At 37.5% G+C, this 18369-nt stretch overlaps 2 protein-coding genes and 1 pseudogene across 2 annotated transcripts in view; 2 read left to right on the top strand and 1 right to left on the bottom strand.

Moving 5' to 3' along the window:
* Positions 1–5469, bottom strand: part of LOC133525531 (cytochrome b5-like) — a 31918-nt gene extending 26449 nt beyond the window's left edge. Inside the window, exon 1 of the mRNA XM_061861813.1 lies at positions 5157–5469. Coding sequence (XP_061717797.1) covers positions 5157–5276 — 120 coding nt within the window. The 5' untranslated portion in view covers positions 5277–5469. The remainder of the gene's footprint in view (positions 1–5156) is intronic.
* A 1541-nt stretch (positions 5470–7010) lies between these two features.
* On the top strand, positions 7011–8236 carry LOC133525513 (uncharacterized; annotated as a pseudogene).
* A 5639-nt stretch (positions 8237–13875) lies between these two features.
* On the top strand, positions 13876–16162 carry LOC133525504 (microtubule-associated protein RP/EB family member 3-like). The gene has a single exon (XM_061861770.1). It carries the CDS (start codon positions 15067–15069, stop codon positions 15820–15822), a length of 756 nt encoding a protein of 251 aa, XP_061717754.1. The 5' UTR covers positions 13876–15066; the 3' UTR covers positions 15823–16162.
* The last annotated feature ends 2207 nt before the right edge of the window (positions 16163–18369 follow it).

The following is an 18369-nucleotide window of genomic DNA, read 5'->3' as shown; positions in this document are numbered from 1 at the left end:
TTAAAACACTCCCTTCGGTCGTGTTTTAATTTATCGCCACTCGTTTCGAATTTCCTATTTTTTGCACTTGTATCGTAATGTACTATTATTTTTGCACATATTCAGCGGAGATACAATGACGCCAGTATTTTTGGCGCATTTTGTCCGGGTGATTATCAGAGTGGGGGATCATATTGTATTTGTCATTAAGTTTACCAGGATACCAGGCCAGTAAGTAGTTAACGAAACCTGGGGGCCTACCGCAAAAACCGAAATTCGCAAATTGCGGGGATCTTTCTCTTTTACTCTCACTAAGACGTAATTAGAGTGACAGTGAAAAATACCCGCTATTGACGAACTTCGATTTTCGCGGTTATAGCCCTTGTCGATGTATGTTTTGTAGTTAACTAAATGCATGTTGTGGATGTTTTTTTTCTGGATATTCAAGATAATCTTGTATCTATGACGTTTAGTTAGGTGTAACAGTATACGTGGTATAACGTCAACGAGAGAGGTGAAGGCCGCATGGTGCCCTCCGACCTTTTGACAAACAGTTAACGATGGCATATTTTCTGTAGTGATATTTCTCGAGACATGAGTCTGAATAAAAAATAAAAAAACACAGTCACGCCACCGCCGCCATACAATCGTAGTTACGATTTATTATCTAAAAACATAGAGAAATAAAAAGTAAGCATAGAGTGCTCACTCCATACGTCAGTTTTGGACTTAGGTATTGGTACCAAACTGTACCCCTAGTGTAAATATTTTCGACAGCGAAACGTGACGTACGCGTTTGCGTTAAGTGTCATTTTGTATGAGATTTTTGACTTTCCAAAACGTCCCGCTTGGCGCGCTGTTTAAAAACCCATACAAAATGAGACTTAACGCAAACGCGTACGTCACGTTTCGCTGTCGACTAAATTTACACTAGGGGTACTGTACCCCTAGTGTAACTAAATTCGATTTTGAAACGTGACGTACGCGTTTGCTTTTAGTCTCATTTTGTATTGGATTTAGAAAGAGCGCGCCAAGCGGGACGTTTTGGAAACTCAAAATCCTATACAAAATGAGACTTAACGCAAACGCGTTCGTCACGTTATGATGTCGATAAAATTTATACTAGGGGTACTGATGTACGGAGTGAGCACTCGATGCTTACTTCTTATTTTGCTATGTCTAAAATAAAAAAAAATATATAATATATATCTATCTAAGTACATAAAAAATAATACTTCGCAACTAGCGAATTAAAAATAAAAAGTATCCGTCGCAGCTTTGCATTCGTGCCTTTCAGAGGTCATCAAACCAAGAAGAAAAAAGTGATGACCAGAAATGTTCATGGGAAGTTTAATAACTATTCTACTATTTTAAGTAATATTTTTAGTACGTATGTATACTTAGAAGTATAATAAATCGAAAAATTTACAGTTTTATGAAGTTTTTTAAGGAAATCTTAGAGAAATTTAGTGGACGAGAACTAACGTAGCAATTTTATGAACATTTTATTTTTCATCCACGACCGGACGGAAACCCAAATAGCTAGGCGAAGTAAGTTTATTTTATTTAAATATATATACTAAATACATTTGTACATTTGTTTTTCCTCTCAATATGATCTGTATGTATTAAATGTGGCATTTAGTTTACACTGATTCCTTTTTACCATTTATTCTGGACCGATTTAAGGGTTCTATTAAAAGTATTAGAAATAAATTATTTTCAGAAAATATTTTTATTTGTTTTTATTTCAATTAGAAACACTACTATATACATTATAAACTGAAATATATGTCTGTGTTGACATGTATTTCAGTTTACAATTAACGGGTTGTTGAATTTAGTATCAAAATTGCTCGAGTACCAAGGAAGGACATGGTTAGGTTTATCACGAAAATAATCATTATACGCGGTCGAAGTAGCGGGCAGAATCTACAAAACCCACTAAAAATGATTTATATACGTATAACATAAGAACAAAAACGCAGTATATAGTAGATTTTAAACTTAATAATGCAGTGGTCAAAAACTAGCTCATACATACGTGGACGAAAACTAGGTACTAAAATATAACTACTTTAGCAAATTATATTTTTTATAAAAAAAACTGTAAATGTTATTTATAGTCAAGTAATATTAACCTAAAATAGACATTATGAGCAATACAGACAAATATAATACAATGAAGTAAATGTACTTTAAGATTTGTTTTTTAATTTCAAAGTTGGCAACTCCTATAATTGGACGAAATCTAACCCACCTACACTACGTAAATGATCATTCATCAGCTGCAAGTTTCTATGTTTCTTAATATTACGACATAAATTATACTAGGTAATGATAATGACAAAAACACTTTCAAAAGTTCAAGTCATTTATCTTAATTTAGCTGCGTCTCTTTCACTCTTCCATATTTGAGTGATAAAGGCAGGTAAAGGATTTTCGTTTTAAGCAGTAGGGCCTCTGTTAGGGAGTGTATTATTTAATGTTTTAATTAAACTTGTTAAAATTAAAATTAAAGGAAACATAGACCTAATGTGGGATATATATGGCAGAGGAGACGACTTTGCACATCCTCGCAGAATGCCCTTGCCTAATGCGCACTCGTGACTCAATCCTGGGCGGACACACATTGCGCCCGGAGGAGTTAGCGTCTCTCGAGATCAAGAAGACCCTGCAGCTGTTTGAAGTTCAGGTTTGGATCGAGAGTTGTAGTAGGTGGCGATCACAATAGATCAGGAATGGTCGCAGTGATATTTAGGCTGTAGTGCCTTACATAGCCCCGGACGAAGAAGAAGAAGAATGTGGGATGGTAGAATAATGTCAGAGACAAGAGACACATTACAGGCTGACATACACCAGGCCCAAGATATATTGGCTAAGCGAGCACTCGTGAAGTGTCCACAGTCGTCATGACCCTCACTCATGAGGATTCGTATTCGTATTCGCGGGCTTGGTTTCCGCAACTCGACGTCGTAATTCGCGCCTATTTTGCGTGATGGTGGGTTGACGGCACTACAACTGCCAACCTAACTCTACCAGGAAGCCTAGCAGACCCTTGATGTTGCCGCCGATTTCTGGGAGAGACCCCGGAGAACCGAGGTATTGTGCCCGGTAATCTGCCACCCCTGGGCATTCAAGAATGACTCATGAGGATATGACAAAGGAAAAGCACAAGGCACAGTATAGTTTAAGTTCTAACCACAGATAGAGTAAGAAATGTTGAAACTGCTATATTTCTGTATATACTTTTTATTAAATTCCATTAACTTCGGTGTATGGGTATGTTTAAGGAAACTAAATAATATAATATTAAAATTAATTTTTTTTAAATTTGTTTTATAATTAATTCATCTTGGGCATTGTAACTTGGGCATTATTTTAAACTCAACTAAACAATTGAAAACTGTGACATCAAACATCGAGCATCCAAGATAGTACTTATGTTTAGTAGCAAAGGTATTAGCTATTAACACAAATCAATATGCAAAGAGGCCTTAAGGCAAATGTACAAGCTCGTAGGGGACTTATCAAATAAATCTTAGTTTAGTATTATGTCACTACCTGTGAGTTCCTATAATTGGCTTCCTGTATCTACTATATTTTTCTATGTTAATGTCACAGCTGTTGGATCTCCAAATAAATAAAAATAAAATAAAAATAAATTATTGATAATCTCCAAAATAATAACTTATGGTTGCCAAACTTGGGGACTTACAAAAAAGCAGCACCAAAAACTTAATGTGTGTCAAAACCATATAAAGAAGCATACTTAATATAAAACTTAGAGACAGAGTCAAATTGTCTATTATTAAGGATAATAAAACAACAAAAGTGGCGCTGGACAGGCCACATGATGAGAGAAAACATAGATAAGTGGACAAAGGACCTTGTAGAGTGGTGCCCTAGATATAATTAAAGAAAGAGTGGTTCACAAAAGTTTAGATGGTCGGATGATTCGAGTAGAATAGGAGGAGGTAAATGGATGCAAACAGCAAAGGAAAAAAACAAATGGAAAGAAATGGAGGAGGCCTACGTCAAAGGACGAGTTGAGGTCAAGGTTGTGAAACCAAATTAATGTAATTGTGATAACTGAAGACTTCAATAATAAAGGCTATTTACATCTCCAAAATGGAATTAATTAGAATACTGGTGTCTTTGAGAAAGTAACTTAATTTAAGCTCAGTATTGCAGCCTTGAAATTAATGGGAAAAAAAACATGGGGTATAGTCAGTATAGCTGAACTGAAGTTTTTATATGGACATATTTATAAAGACCAAATACTTTTTTCCATTATATAAATAATATTTATGACATGGGCCAATAGGTGCTTTTTTCTATCGTAAAATTATAGGTATGGTAATTCATCAGTTGTTCCCTCAAAGCTGAGGTTTGTGAAATCATGTCCTTCTGTAGGTATCGTAATGGTAATGTTTATATACAATATTCCAGATAAGGACATTATTAGAATAAACACATTAGAGACACACCAAGTTAAGTTGGCAACGATTTTGACAGCTCAGCCTGTGCGAGTGTTAACCTTTTGACCGCCACCATCGGCTATGGCCGACATCTGAAAGACTTGCCAAGGACGCCAACGACGGCTAATTTTACAGATGTCGGTGAAATCTCAAAAATACTCCAAATATTCTCTTATATATCCCATGATTGGTGCCGTTAACATACTAAAGTTGAAAAAAAAGTACTCTGAGCATGGCTAGAACAGTTGCATATCGTGGGGGATAGTGTAATGCTATGATGGTGATGTCCTGTTATCCCTCATTAGGGACATAGGGCTCGCAGAAGAATTTTCCATTTGGCGCGATATCATGTTACTTATAAATGCAGTAAGGTCCAATTACCTTGCACATTGTTTGAATTTCGAACTCTTTGGAATTTGAGTTACGCGGTATTGCACGATCCCTGACGATATTCGAAATTAGGTTTGTTTAAGTATCCACTAATAACAAAGTAAAACAATCCTGATAAGATAAGAAAAACTCCAATTTACTGAGCACTTGAAAGTAATGAAACTTATTGAAATGGACTTTGCCCTAAAATTACACCCGTAATGACAGTTTTTTTCTAAGCATGACCAAACAAGTTCTAGAATATGCATATTGATGATTTCGCACGCCTATGACAAAAAAAAAAGAAATCAAAATTCATTCACTCACCTCATCAAGGAAATGCGTGACATCATAGACACCGTTATGAATGATCATGACTGCATCTTCACGAGTGTTTCGGGATTTCAACTCCTCCCTCGTGAATAATTTCACATCTTCGCTGCTCATCGTGGTTTAGGCCCTATTGATTCAGCCAAAGACTTTAAAGTGACTAGATTTGCAGTGATCGTTTGATAGCGACTGGTTGATAAAAATATGATGCGGACCGGACGAGAATTTTAAGTAAATAAATTAATATTGCAAGAATTCCCACACCGCGCTTGCACGGTAGCCTGCGTTCGTTTGACACATAGTTTCAGTGTTGCCACTCAGATTTTGAAAAAATGCTAGTCTAGTGTCTATAATATGCCGAAAATATGCTTAATTAAATAAAATATGCTATAAAAAAATGATAATCATTATATAATTTGAAAAAAGACACTTATAGATTATATGGTGTCTTAAAATATGCAGTAAAATACACCGTTGTTTGTTATTTAGTTACGACTGTTACGAGCCTGCTATTGTGTGGCGAAATATATGATGGCATTTCATTTAATGGTTTATTACTGACCAAGTGAGCACAAAACGCGAGCAAAACGTCTCCGTTTTTAGGCGTTTAAAATCGAACATAGTAACTACAGCAGCTACACCAAGAATTACTACAACAACTCTGTCACTCTAATTTCGCCTTAATAGACCGCGAGCCTGGAACAGATTCCCATGACCAATCGCCATGTCCGTTTATACATGTATGTATTAAAAAATACAAAAGTATGAAATGTTAATATGCACACTACGCAAACCCAAATTACCTATGAAATGTATTGCTAGACAAGGCAGGATAAAAATGGTAGATAATCCAGCACAAACCACACAGCGGGTTGTATGGCTAGGTTGTGTGATGTCAGAAAATATGACGCATATTGTTACTCCCAAGTTGATGCAAACTTGGCTTAGACCAAATATGCCAGATGCTAAATGGAAAACTTTGATGCCAAAGCAAGTGAAAATATGTCAGATCTGGCATATTTTATGCCAAGTTGGCAACACTGCTTGGTTTGACAAATTACACCACTTTCCCGAGTGACGTGAAAACCAAAGAGAGTAAAGTAAGTATAAAGGAAAAGAGAGCCCTCTTGAAGCATTTTAAGTAAACTAATTTTAAAGCGCTATCTCTATTTTGTATCCGAAACCAGCTATGTATGTGTGCGTGCATATCTACATATGCATCTTTATATGTAGGTACTTTCGTACTACATAATATTAGGTCAACTGGGGCGGTTTACAAGGTAACTTTTCGTTTAATTTCTTGTTACAATTTCAATAAAACTAAAATGAGGCACAAGTAACCATGCCTCCATACTATAGGGCCAATTAGATCCACAATTATGCTCTTTGATCCAGACTTCCCGATGTCGGGCCTGATCATCGTTTTCCGTTTCACGGAATCTCAGCACATCATTAACAATAGAGTCTGTTCGGAAAGAGAAGAGTCCTGGAATGTATTGGGCCCCATACGTTCCGACTATATTTGAAAATCGGGGCTTATTAAGCGACAATTACATCCACTCTTCCCGATCTCGGGCCCAAAATCGGGACTGATTATGGTTTTCGTTTCGATACAAAACGATGTGTTGATATTTAGTGAAACGAAAAAATATTTTTTCTCGGGCCCGAAATCGGGTCTGATATCAGGCCTGATAAAGTGTGGATATAATTGGAACTTTACCGAGTGTGGATAGGTTTAATGCCTGCCCCAGAGAGAGAGGGCCATTTAGGGTTTGCCGTTTGCCTTATATGCGCTTAGTTGTTTTTTCCAAATAAATCCACTTTTGTCTTATCTGTAACTCTGACAACAAGAATGACGGTCGTGTCTCATTTTTATGTGAATTAGTTATAAGTAAAGAACTTATGTTACTTTTGTATTTCATGTTTGAGCTGATGGCCTAGTTGCCAATGCTCGTAATAAAAAAAAAAAAAAAAAAAAAAAAGAATGACGGGGAAAAAAGGGCGGGAAACCGAAAATACTAGGCGGCATTTTTGAAAATATTTAAAATTATAGTGTTTTAAGTCCTTTTTACTGACAATACCGAGATATATTTGCTCATTTATTATTAAAAATTAATGTTAGATTAAATTATACTCCTTGAATGAGCCCAGGAGGCGGGGGTGCGGGCGGCGGCCCCTTTCCCATGGAAACAGAAACCGCCAAATCTTCAACAAAAAGAAGAATTAAAGATGTTTCTGATACAGAAGTCACATCATGTAAGCAAATTAAATGACATACATACGAAGTCGTCGCGGTCTCTTCAAAGACCACAACCCCATATATGAAGATTTGAAAAAAAAAATATCCTGTACTTCTACAATCTGCTTCTAATGAACTGATTCATAAAGTCCCCATGGACATTCTCAAAGTTAATGGAATATTAAAAGAGATTTTTGGGGGTGCAATATGTAAAGGCGGCCGGTAACTTTTTTGTTAAAGTTTATTTCGAATCTGCAAAGGATGCAAATGCATTTTTGCTCAACAAACCTGTACTACAAGCATATATAATTGGAAGGCAACAATTCCATATGACAGCATAGAGTGCCAAGGAATTATTCGTGCTCCTGTGGATCTTAGTGAGGAGACATTGCTCGAGGACTTGAAAGCGAGTTGTATGATTCTTGGTGTGAAGCGCTTTACCAAAATACAGGACGATGGGCAATTCAAACCACTCCCAACCGTCCTGGTTACATTTATGGCCATATCTATATTGCCTGTACAGGAATACATCAGATAACTGCTTCAGATGTTATAAATTTGGACATGGCAGTGGAGCTTATAAAAGCACTCAAGTATGTTCCAATCGCTCGGCGAGACATTTTTACAAGGAATGTACCACACCATCAGTCTTCAAGTGCTCAGCAAACTGTAGTGAACCTGAGGTAGATGTGAGCGTAAAGGAAACACAGCAGTTCTGTCGACGGTCCGTTTATTACTGATTGATACAAAAAGGGGCGCGGGGGGCGACACCGCGCCCGCGTCGGTTTGCATGCATATACTACAGGACCCCATTCGGTAGTGTCTTTTACTTACCCGAACCGTGAATGCAAAAAAAATTGCACAAATTGCAAGCTGCAATTACACCTAATAAAAGTATTAATCTAAGATTTCAAAAACATCCCACGGACGTACTATGATTGCTGACATTCATTCTGATATTGTCCTTAATGCAATTTATGCAATCACCAAAACAATTATAGAATTAATGAAAAAGAAAAAGTCAAAAATACTTCTTCCAGTCCTTTGCCAATATCCTCCCAAATTATTAAAGAGCTGCTTCTACCTAGTTGGTTACTAAATTCTGTTACTCGATTTGCAACCTCTTTATTTCCGTTAAAGCAAATGCTACCGAAAAAATAAAAAATGACATAATACATATATACCACACATAACGCTTATCTCGTCGTATCTATACTGAATTGGGGCCTAAAAGAGAATCGTATCGTAGTAATTGCGTTGCACAAATGTGGGCACCCGCCAAACATGAATTTGAAGTTGCTTGAAAACCTAAAAATCAACAAACAATTTGTTTATCGCACAATCAATAGATACAATAGTACTCAGAGCTTCGATGACCGCAAGAGGTCTAGAAAACCACGCACCGTTCGGACCCCAGCTCTATTAAAGGCAGTGAAGGCGAGAATTGCAAGAAACCCCGTCCGGAAGCAAAAACTGTTGGCAATACAGATGTCTGTGAAGAGAAGCTCCCTAAAAAAAGTTATCAAGGAAGACCTCTTGGACTACACGCTTACCGCAGACAAAAAGGTCATTTGCTTAATGGACGATCAAAGACTATGAGGCTTGAGAGAAGTCGCGTGCTATTGAAGCGGTACGCACAAAATGGCCACCGAAAAATACAATTTACAGATGAAAAAAAATTTACCATTGAAGAATGTTGTAACCACCAGAATGACAGAGTATATGCAAAAAACAGTCAAGAGGCGATTGAGGCTGTTCCGAGAGTGCAACGAGGCCATCATCCCTCTTATGTGATGATTTATTGGCTGGGTGTGTCATACTCAGGGCTAACACAGGTTCATTTCTGTGAAAAAGGTGTGAAAACTGGGAAAGTTTACCAGGAAACCGTTCTCGAACCAATAGTGAAGCCCTTAAGCCACACCCTATTTAAAAACCAGCCATGGGTCTTTCAACAGGACTCAGCTCCTGGGGGCCTACCGCGAAAACCGAATTTCGCAAATTGCGGGGATCTTTCTCTTTTACTCTCACTAAGACGTAATTAGAGTGACAGAGAGAAATGCCCGCAATTGACGAACTTCGATTTTCGCGGTTGTAACCCTGCACATAAGGCAAAAACAACTCAAGCCTGGTTTCGAAGCCACAAAATTGACTTTATTGCCCACGAAGACTGGCCGTCCTCCAGCCCGGACCTAAACCCCTTTAATTATGCCATATGGCAGGTTATTGAGGAGAAAGCCTGTGCTAAACCCCACACAAATCTTGACTTCCTCTAGCGGGCCATTGTTAAGACAGTGACGGAATTAGACATTGACAATCGTGCGTGCCGCTATTGATGACAGGCCTCTTCGTTTAAGGGCCGGTGTCAAGGCCAGAGGAGGCCATTTTGAATGATATTGTCATATATGTAATTCCTGATTTTGTGTACTTCATTTTAATATATAGTTTATATTGAAAAAAGAACAAGTTACCTAGTGTGAAGATATGTAACCTCCTTTACATACCTACTTGTTTGCTTAGCTAATTTGTGGTAGTTGCCTAGCAAAGTTGTTTGACATGTCTTCTTGACTCTGTTGACTTGATAATATAAAATATTGAATGAAGTATGTTATGAATATTAAGAGTTTAATTTACATTAGTAATTATATTTCCGTGCACATGAAGAAGTTTTTACAAATAGAATAAAACAAACTTCATATGGTAGCAGAGCGAAAAAGAGAAATGTAAAATCTCCACGAAAACGGAAATACGAGAAAAAAAAGGGTATGTCAACTATACGTATTAAAGTGGGCTTAGAAGCCCTAGACAAGGAAAATTATGATACATGGCGCATACACGCCAAGGCGTATTTAATTAAAAACAAATTATGGAAACATGTATCGGAAACTCCTAAAGCAGATGCAACACAATCCGAACTCGACGAAGACGAACTGGCGAAGTCAGAATTAATGCTATTAATAGCACCGTCTGAGCTTAGACAAGTAAAAAACTGCAAATTTGCGAAAGATGTCTGGACCACCCTCGAATCTATATATGCGAGTAAGGGTCCTGCCAGGAAGGCAACTCTCTTAAAACAATTGCTACTAGCGAAACTCGAAGAAGGTGAAAACGTACGAGAGCACCTAAAGAAAATAATGGACACAGTTGATAAATTAAAAGAGATGGAAATCGACATCAACAGTGACTTACTTTCAATTATGATGCTTTACAGCCTTTCTTCCGATTACGAGAATTTTAGAACAGCTATAGAGTCTCAAGACTCGCTTCCTGATCCTGAAAAGCTTAAAATCAAAATAATCGAAGAGAGTGATGCTCGTCGACGAGATATCCCCAGTACTAGCAACTCCAACAGCACTGAAGAAGCATTCTACGCGTTTTGCAAGATCTGTAAAAAGAAAGGCCACGATACTACAAAATGCTGGTCGAAAAATAAAAATAATACTAGCAAGAAAAAAAGAAAACCTAAGAACAGTTTCAGCAAACCTAAAAGCGAAACGAACCTCTACAGTTGCTACTTAATGAATGAAAAAACAAAATCTAGTTGGATTCTAGACAGTGGTTGCACATCACACATGACATATTCGGACAAGCCCTTTACCAATATTAAAAATACTTCAAAAACATTAAGATTGGCGTCAAAAGACCAAACTGCAACAATAAAAGGATCTGGGCCTGCTTTGATTGAAATTAAAGAAGGAAAAATTGCTTTAACTGATGCACTTTATGTACCAAGCCTGTGCGTTAACCTCCTATCTGTTGGAAAAATTACTGATAAGGGATTAACTGTTTTATTTACAAAGACAAAAGCAATAATTAAAGATCACAAGCGAAGAGTACAAATGCAAGCAATCAGAGACGATGATGGCCTATATTATTTGAAAACTAAAAACAATAATGTTGCCAGAGCCAACAATGCTGCAGAATCTGATGATAATGCTGATAATGATCGAAAACAAGATGAGTCTACAGATATCATGAAATGGCACTGCAAAATGGGACACATGAATGAAAAGGACCTGAAGTTAGCCTTAAAGAATGAAAGCCTGGTTGGATTAAATTTTGACAGTAATAATTCTTTGGCAGAATGCGAAATATGCATACAAGGAAAACTGACCAGAACTCCCAGCAAGCCAAGTGATAAGAAAGTATCACGTACGACTCAACGTCTTGAAATCGTCCATAGTGACGTCTGCGGTCCGTTTAAACAGCCTTCGCTGAACGGCAATAAGTATATAGTAACTTTCATCGATGACTATAGTAGATATTGCCGAGTATATTTCATCAAAAACAAAAGCGAAGTGCTGCAGAAATTTGAAGAATATAAAGCAGAAGTCGAGAACTTCACAGGAAATAAAATAAAATGCCTACAGAGCGATAATGGTACAGAATACAGGAACCAAAAATTCGACTCATTTTTAAAGAGACATGGTATAGCAAGAAGGTTATCCGCTCCATATACTGCTCACCAGAACGGCATTGCCGAAAGAAAAAAATAGAACTCTAATCGAAAAAGCGAGATGCATGATGTTGGAATCTAAAGCCCCCATGTGTCTATGGGCAGACGCAGTATACACAGCAAATTATTTGTCTAACCGGAGCATAAATCAAAGTATCGATAACCAAACACCATTTGAAAGATGGGTAGGAAGGAAACCCTGTGTACACCATCTATATATCTTTGGTGCTAAAGCCTTTGTCCTCAAGAAAGGAAAACGTGAGAGCAAATTTTCTTCTAAGGCATTACCTGGAATGTTCGCAGGCTATTCTGAAGTTTCCAAAGCGTTCAGAATCTATGTTCCGTCAAAGAAGCGAACAATAATATCCAAAGATGTTCGTATTCTCAACAAAATGTTCTACGAAAATGGGCAAGATTTTCCTTACCTCTCACCTAATCATGGACAAAATAAGTACGAGTTATTCTATGACTTCGAAAATTATGACCATACCACAGAAAATCCTGATGACCTGAATGAAAACGAACCATTTTACGAGACCGTTGAGATCGACGAGAACGGAGAAAATTAGACAACGAGGCAGATGATAATGTGGTATATCATGAAGCAGAACCAGAACCTGTTTCGGATGTCGATGCATCAGTCCATGCACCAGAGGAAGTAGAAGTACGGAGGACATACGATCTTCGTGATAGATCGCGCATAGAAACGCCAAAAATATTAGAGGATTATGTTTTGGCAGCTATAAATATGGATAACGAAACAGAACCTCAAACATTTAAAGATGCTATGATAAGCAAAGATAAAGCCAAATGGTTAGAGGCCATGCAAAGTGAGATGCAGTCGCTGGATGAAATGCGAACTTGGGAACTAGTTGGTCCGCCCAAAAACCGCAAACCTCTTTCGTGCAAATGGGTCTACAAAATTAAAAACAATCCAGATGGCACTATTGAACGTTACAAGGCCAGGCCAGGCTGGTGATAAAAGGTTTCACGCAAAAACCAGGCATCGATTACCAAAAGACCTTTAGCCCAGTCGCCCGCCTCAGTACCATAAGAGCTGTTTTAGGGATGGCAGCTCAAGAAAACCTGGTTCTTCAACAATTTGATGTATCTTAGCATTCTTGAATGGTGATGTCAAAGAAGACATATTCATGAAGCAACCAGAAGGATTCACTGATGGTACAAATAAAGTTTGCAAACTTAAAAGAAGTTTGTGCGGACTTAAACAGGCTCCACTATGCTGGAACGCTTGCATATCTGAATACCTTATAAACTCAGGTTTTACCTAAAGCAAGAAAGATCCCTGCCTGTACATGCGTGATAAAGTTTTAATTGCACTTTACGTAGATGACGGTTTAGTGGCTTCAGTCAATGAAACATCTGGAAGGAAATTTATAGAAGAGTTAAAAAATAGATTTAAAATAACCACAAAACCGGCGTCTTATTTTTTGGGACTGGAGATTAACAAAACCAGAGAAGGTAATATCACGCTAAATCAAACTAAATAAACGGAGAAGATACTCAATAAATTCGGAATGGATAACTGCAAAGCAATGCCAACCCCGGCAGTTAAAGTTAATAAAGACGACGAAGAGGATGATGATGTAGTTTTTCCTTATCGTCAAGCCGTAGGAGCTCTAGCGTACCTAATGGTCGCTACAAGGCCAGATATAAGCTATGCAGTTAGTGTTGCCTCAAGAAACCTGGAAAAACCTAGTAATATTGATGTAATGAGAGTCAAACGAATTTTTAGGTATCTCAAAGGTACAGTGAACAAAGGATTGGTATTTTCAAAAGGCCGGGACAAGAAGTTGATATGCTTCAGTGACGCTGATTTCGGTGGTGACTCGTCTACGGGCCACTCAACATCAGGGATGGTTTTCCTGTTCAACGGTCCCATAATGTGGAAAAGCCAGAAGCAGCCAACCGTTGCAATCTCGTCAACCGAATCAGAACTTGTGGCTTTAACTGAAACTGCGAGAGAAGCGTTATGGCTAAAAGAACTCCTAGAGGAATTGGCTGGATTCATTGAAAAACCAACCATTTATGTGGATAATGAATCAACGATCAAGCTTTCCGAGAATCCGCCTTACGAGTTCCACAAGAGGACAAAACATATTAGAATTAAACACTTCTTTATTCGAGAGTGCTTACAGAATGGTGACTTCGTTTTGAAGCAAGTTTCCTCTGATCTTCAATTAGCGGACATGTTTACCAAACCATTGTTTGGACCGAGACTGACCATGCTAAGTCAAAGAATTGGACTTCAAGATTTGTCCAAATTCTAAAAAGTATTGTGGATGTGAAGATATGTAACCTCCTTTACATACCTACTTGTTTGCTTAGCTAATTTTTGGTAGTTGCCTAGCAAAGTTGTTTGACATGTCTTCTTGACTCTGTTGACTTGATAATATAAAATATTGAATGAAGTATGTTATGAATATTAAGAGTTTAATTTACATTAGTAATTATATTTCCGTGCACATGAAGAAGTTTTTACAAATAGAATAAAACAAACTTCATACCTAGCAACTAAAGACTATTCTGTTTGTTGACTGTCTAATGTGTCATTGTGCAAAAGTTTAGAAGTGAACACTGTTAGTTTTGTGTGTGTGATGTGTTTAGTGTAATTGAGAACACTTGTGACTCCTATCCGACGCTGCGTGGAACTACGCTAAGCTAAGCTAAGTGTTTATTCAACTTTCGTTCGTATATATTATGTAGATAAAGATTATTGCAGTAACAGAATTTAGTAACCAACTAGGTAACAAGTTTTACTACTTAAATTATGGACAGGAAAAGTTTTCGAATGTAGTAGTTATGTTTCAGTATTTTCGGCTGAAGTATATTTAATTTAAGCTTTAGAGCATATTCATGATGATTATATTACTAAAAATAAGTTTTTGATTCTATCTGATTCCATGAGCGCTTATATGGGCTATGCCTGAATCAAATGATTATTTAATTTAATTTAATTTACAAGCGCTTAAAATTAAATGTCTGATGGCCTAGTTGCCAATGCTCGTAATAAAAAAAAAAATCTAGAACGTAGTGATTATGCTCTTTGGACAATGACAATCGTTTTCGTTTTGAATTAAATTATAACGCTCTTTAAACGCTTTATCTATTTTGATGAAATTAACTCCATGTATTTGTGATTAACTGATTACACCAAATCCTCAAGATCGAATTTAAACAAGGGTTGCACCTTAAAGATGGCAGTAAACGTATATTCAACTAACGTGAGTTCGGAGAATCTGTCTCGACATGACATGTTGGCGTGGGTGAACGGCTGCCTGCAGTCCAGCTTCGCCAAGATCGAGGAGCTGTGCACAGGCGCCGCGTACTGCCAGTTCATGGACATGATGTTCCCCGGCAGCGTGCCCATTAGGCGCATTAAATTCAAAACAAATCTAGAACATGAGTACATACATAACTTCAAAATTTTACAAGGTGGCTTTAAAAAAATGAATGTGGATAAGATAGTACCCATTGATAGACTGGTGAAGGGTTGTTTCCATGAGAACTTAGAGTTTTTACAATGGTTCAAGAAATTCTTTGATGCCAACAACGGACGCAGGAATTATGACGCGCTGGCCGCCCGAGGGGGACTCCCGATGGGGCTCGGGGACTCCAAGAAGCCCGTGGTGTCCGTCGCCAGGGCGAGACCCCAAACCATCGGCAGGGTCAACAACGCTACAGTGCTGTTGTCCTCTGTGAACCTCTTAAATCAACGTGCGACAGGCGAGCCCACAGCTCTGGATAAACTGACCCTTCAGGTAAACCAGTTAAAAACCACATTAGAAGGAATTGAGAAGGAAAGAGATTTCTACTTCAGTAAAGTCATGGATATCGAGGTGATCTGTCAAGAAATGAAGGACCAACAGAATGGCCCAATCATTCAAAAAATCCTCGACATATTATATGCGACTGAGGATGGATTCGCGCCTCTCGACGGGGACGACCAGTAATTAACTATTATATTGCTTATCCAACACATATGTAGTGCTCAGTATTTCACAGCCGATGAGTCGTGACGGGTGTACATTACAACAGTGCAAGATTAACCTTTTCACTGGGTGTGATGCGCTACGAACTTAGTTATACTATACTGGCAAGGTATTTGTGATGAAAGAAAACATTCTCTGTTAGTGTACTTTAATAATAATAAGAATTTGTAAAAGAGACATAATAATATAATCTCGTAGCCAGAATTATTCACCAGCAGCTTGCTCTCCTATACGGCCTTGTGGACCACAAAGTGCCATACTACAAGTACTTACCTGTGCCAGTTCTCGAAAATGGCCATGCCACGCTCTATTGGGATCGATCTATCATCACTGACAGGACTATTGTTGCCAATTTATTATGTATTCTGTAGAACTAGTTTTAAGATTGTTACCTTAACAGTCTCTTGACGTGAAACATGTATTTCAAAATTTTTTATTATTTTTTTTTATTCTTTGACATTTGGAAAACCTTTACACCTCCAAATCTTATTAATGTAATTATTATTGTGTAGTATTATTTTTCTCAGACCGTGGGGACCTTATACATCTCCAAACTTAATGTATTAACCGTGGAGACTATACGTCTCTGTCATATTGTATAATATACTTGACTTGGTACAGTCAGCGTCAAATACTTTGTAGCAACCAAAGTAGCCAAATAGTTCGGTACACCATATATTTAGTATGGTGTACCGAACTATTTGGCCACTTTGACTGCCACAAAGTATTTGACGCTGACTGTACATACTAGTTATGTATTCTGTAGCATTAGTTTATGAGACTGCTAGTTTAACAGTCCAGACGCGGTTTATTTATTTAGTGTAAATTTTATTTTGACACTTGGAGAGACTTTACCCATCCAAATTTTATTAGTATTAGTACTCTGACATTGGGGACCTTTTACATCTCCAGATTTAATGTGTTTTTAACCATAGAGACTATACATCTCTATTGTATTGTAGTAGTTATTTATTTTCAGATTATTATAATTTTTTTTAAATTTATTTAGAACACAAACAGTCACATATACAAATGGATTTGAAGTACAATGTAGAGTACTTAACATACTTAAGAATCATAGACCTGGAGGTTCATTATTAAGTTCTATTTTTTTATATTCTAATTCTATTTTTTTTATAATGTTATGTTTACCCAGGTATTGGCTGTTGTATTTATAAATGTTGTTATGTATTTTTCATGTCACTATATGATGTTACTATAAATGTTGTATTGACTTGTAAAAGAGCCCTTGAGGCCTACTTGCAGAATAAATTTTTGAATTTTGAATAAGCCTGACATCGTGCTGATAGACCGATCGCAGCACCGGGCCGTGCTCGTCGACGTCACCATCCACAACAACAAGTCCAGTAAGTACCTAGACTTGGCTCACGAGATTACTGCCATGTGGTATGTTGACTCGACGATCATTGTTCCGATAGTCGTGTCAGCAAACGGTCTCATAGCGAAGAGTCTCGACCAACACCTAGAGAGACTCGCTAGGTGGCTGGATCAAGGGTCAGATGCAGAAGGCATTACTGGACATTTTGGACTCGGCGCGTATAGTACGTCGGTTCCTCTCTCTGCGGCCCTGACCACCGGCAGCTTGGGCCCTGCCCCGCTGCTGGCGGCACCCTAGGTTAGGTTTTTTATAATGTGTTTATATCTTTTGTATTGTTTTGTAAGTGTTTTTATATTTTACTTTTATATCCATATTATAAAAAATCCTAACCTAAGATATTGAATGAATAAAGAGTATAATAATATAATATAAGCCTTTTATTTTCAAGTTTAAATTGTACATTTCTTATCGTATATGTAGTTTGATATAAAATTTACTATTTCAGACAACATCGGTTTGGTCTGTATGCCATTTGGCAAAGGCCTCTTCCATCCCTTTCCATTTTTTTCTATCTCGCCAGTCTGGTCCAGTGCCTCCCTGCGAATTTTACGATTTCATCTTCCCATCTCATTTTTGGTGGTCCATGTTTTCTTTTTCTATCTTTTAGAAACCACCATATAATTCTCTTACTCCATTTCTCTTTGCCCCAGATTATATGTCCTGTCCACCTCCATTTGAGTGTTTTAACTTTAATTGTTACATCTTCCACACGTGTTTTGGATCGAATAAACCTGTTTCTTATTCTATCTTTCAGTTTAACTCCAATCATGCTCCTTTCCATGAACCTTTGACATACTTGCAGTTTGTTTAAGTTGCTCTTAGTTAGAGTCCAAGTTTGGCTACCGTAAAATAAACTAAATAAATGTACAGTTGTTTTGTATGTGGCTGCCTCATACTTAAGTGCATTACTTTAAACACCGAGCATTGTTTCTTTACTGATTCTGTATATATCTGTGTAAGTTGTTTGAATGGTATAAATCTTTTTGTATTGTTTACTCTGTGTCGGCGAGCTGTCAGCTGTGCAGTGTGGCACAGAATGTGTGCTTCTTAATATCCTTGTATCTTTGGGCTGGTGCCTATTTACGCGCATTTAGTAGGTTGTTAATTAT

Source organism: Cydia pomonella, chromosome 1 (assembly GCF_033807575.1).
Source record: "Cydia pomonella isolate Wapato2018A chromosome 1, ilCydPomo1, whole genome shotgun sequence".
NCBI classification, from domain to species: domain Eukaryota; kingdom Metazoa; phylum Arthropoda; class Insecta; order Lepidoptera; family Tortricidae; genus Cydia; species Cydia pomonella.
Note: the sequence above shows the minus strand (reverse complement) of the source record. Positions and strands in the feature narration are given on the sequence as shown.

Bases quoted from the DNA above. Each gene is read 5' to 3' on its own strand.
- LOC133525504 (XM_061861770.1), top strand. From the start codon at position 15,067: ATGGCAGTAAACGTATATTCAACTAACGTGAGTTCGGAGAATCTGTCT.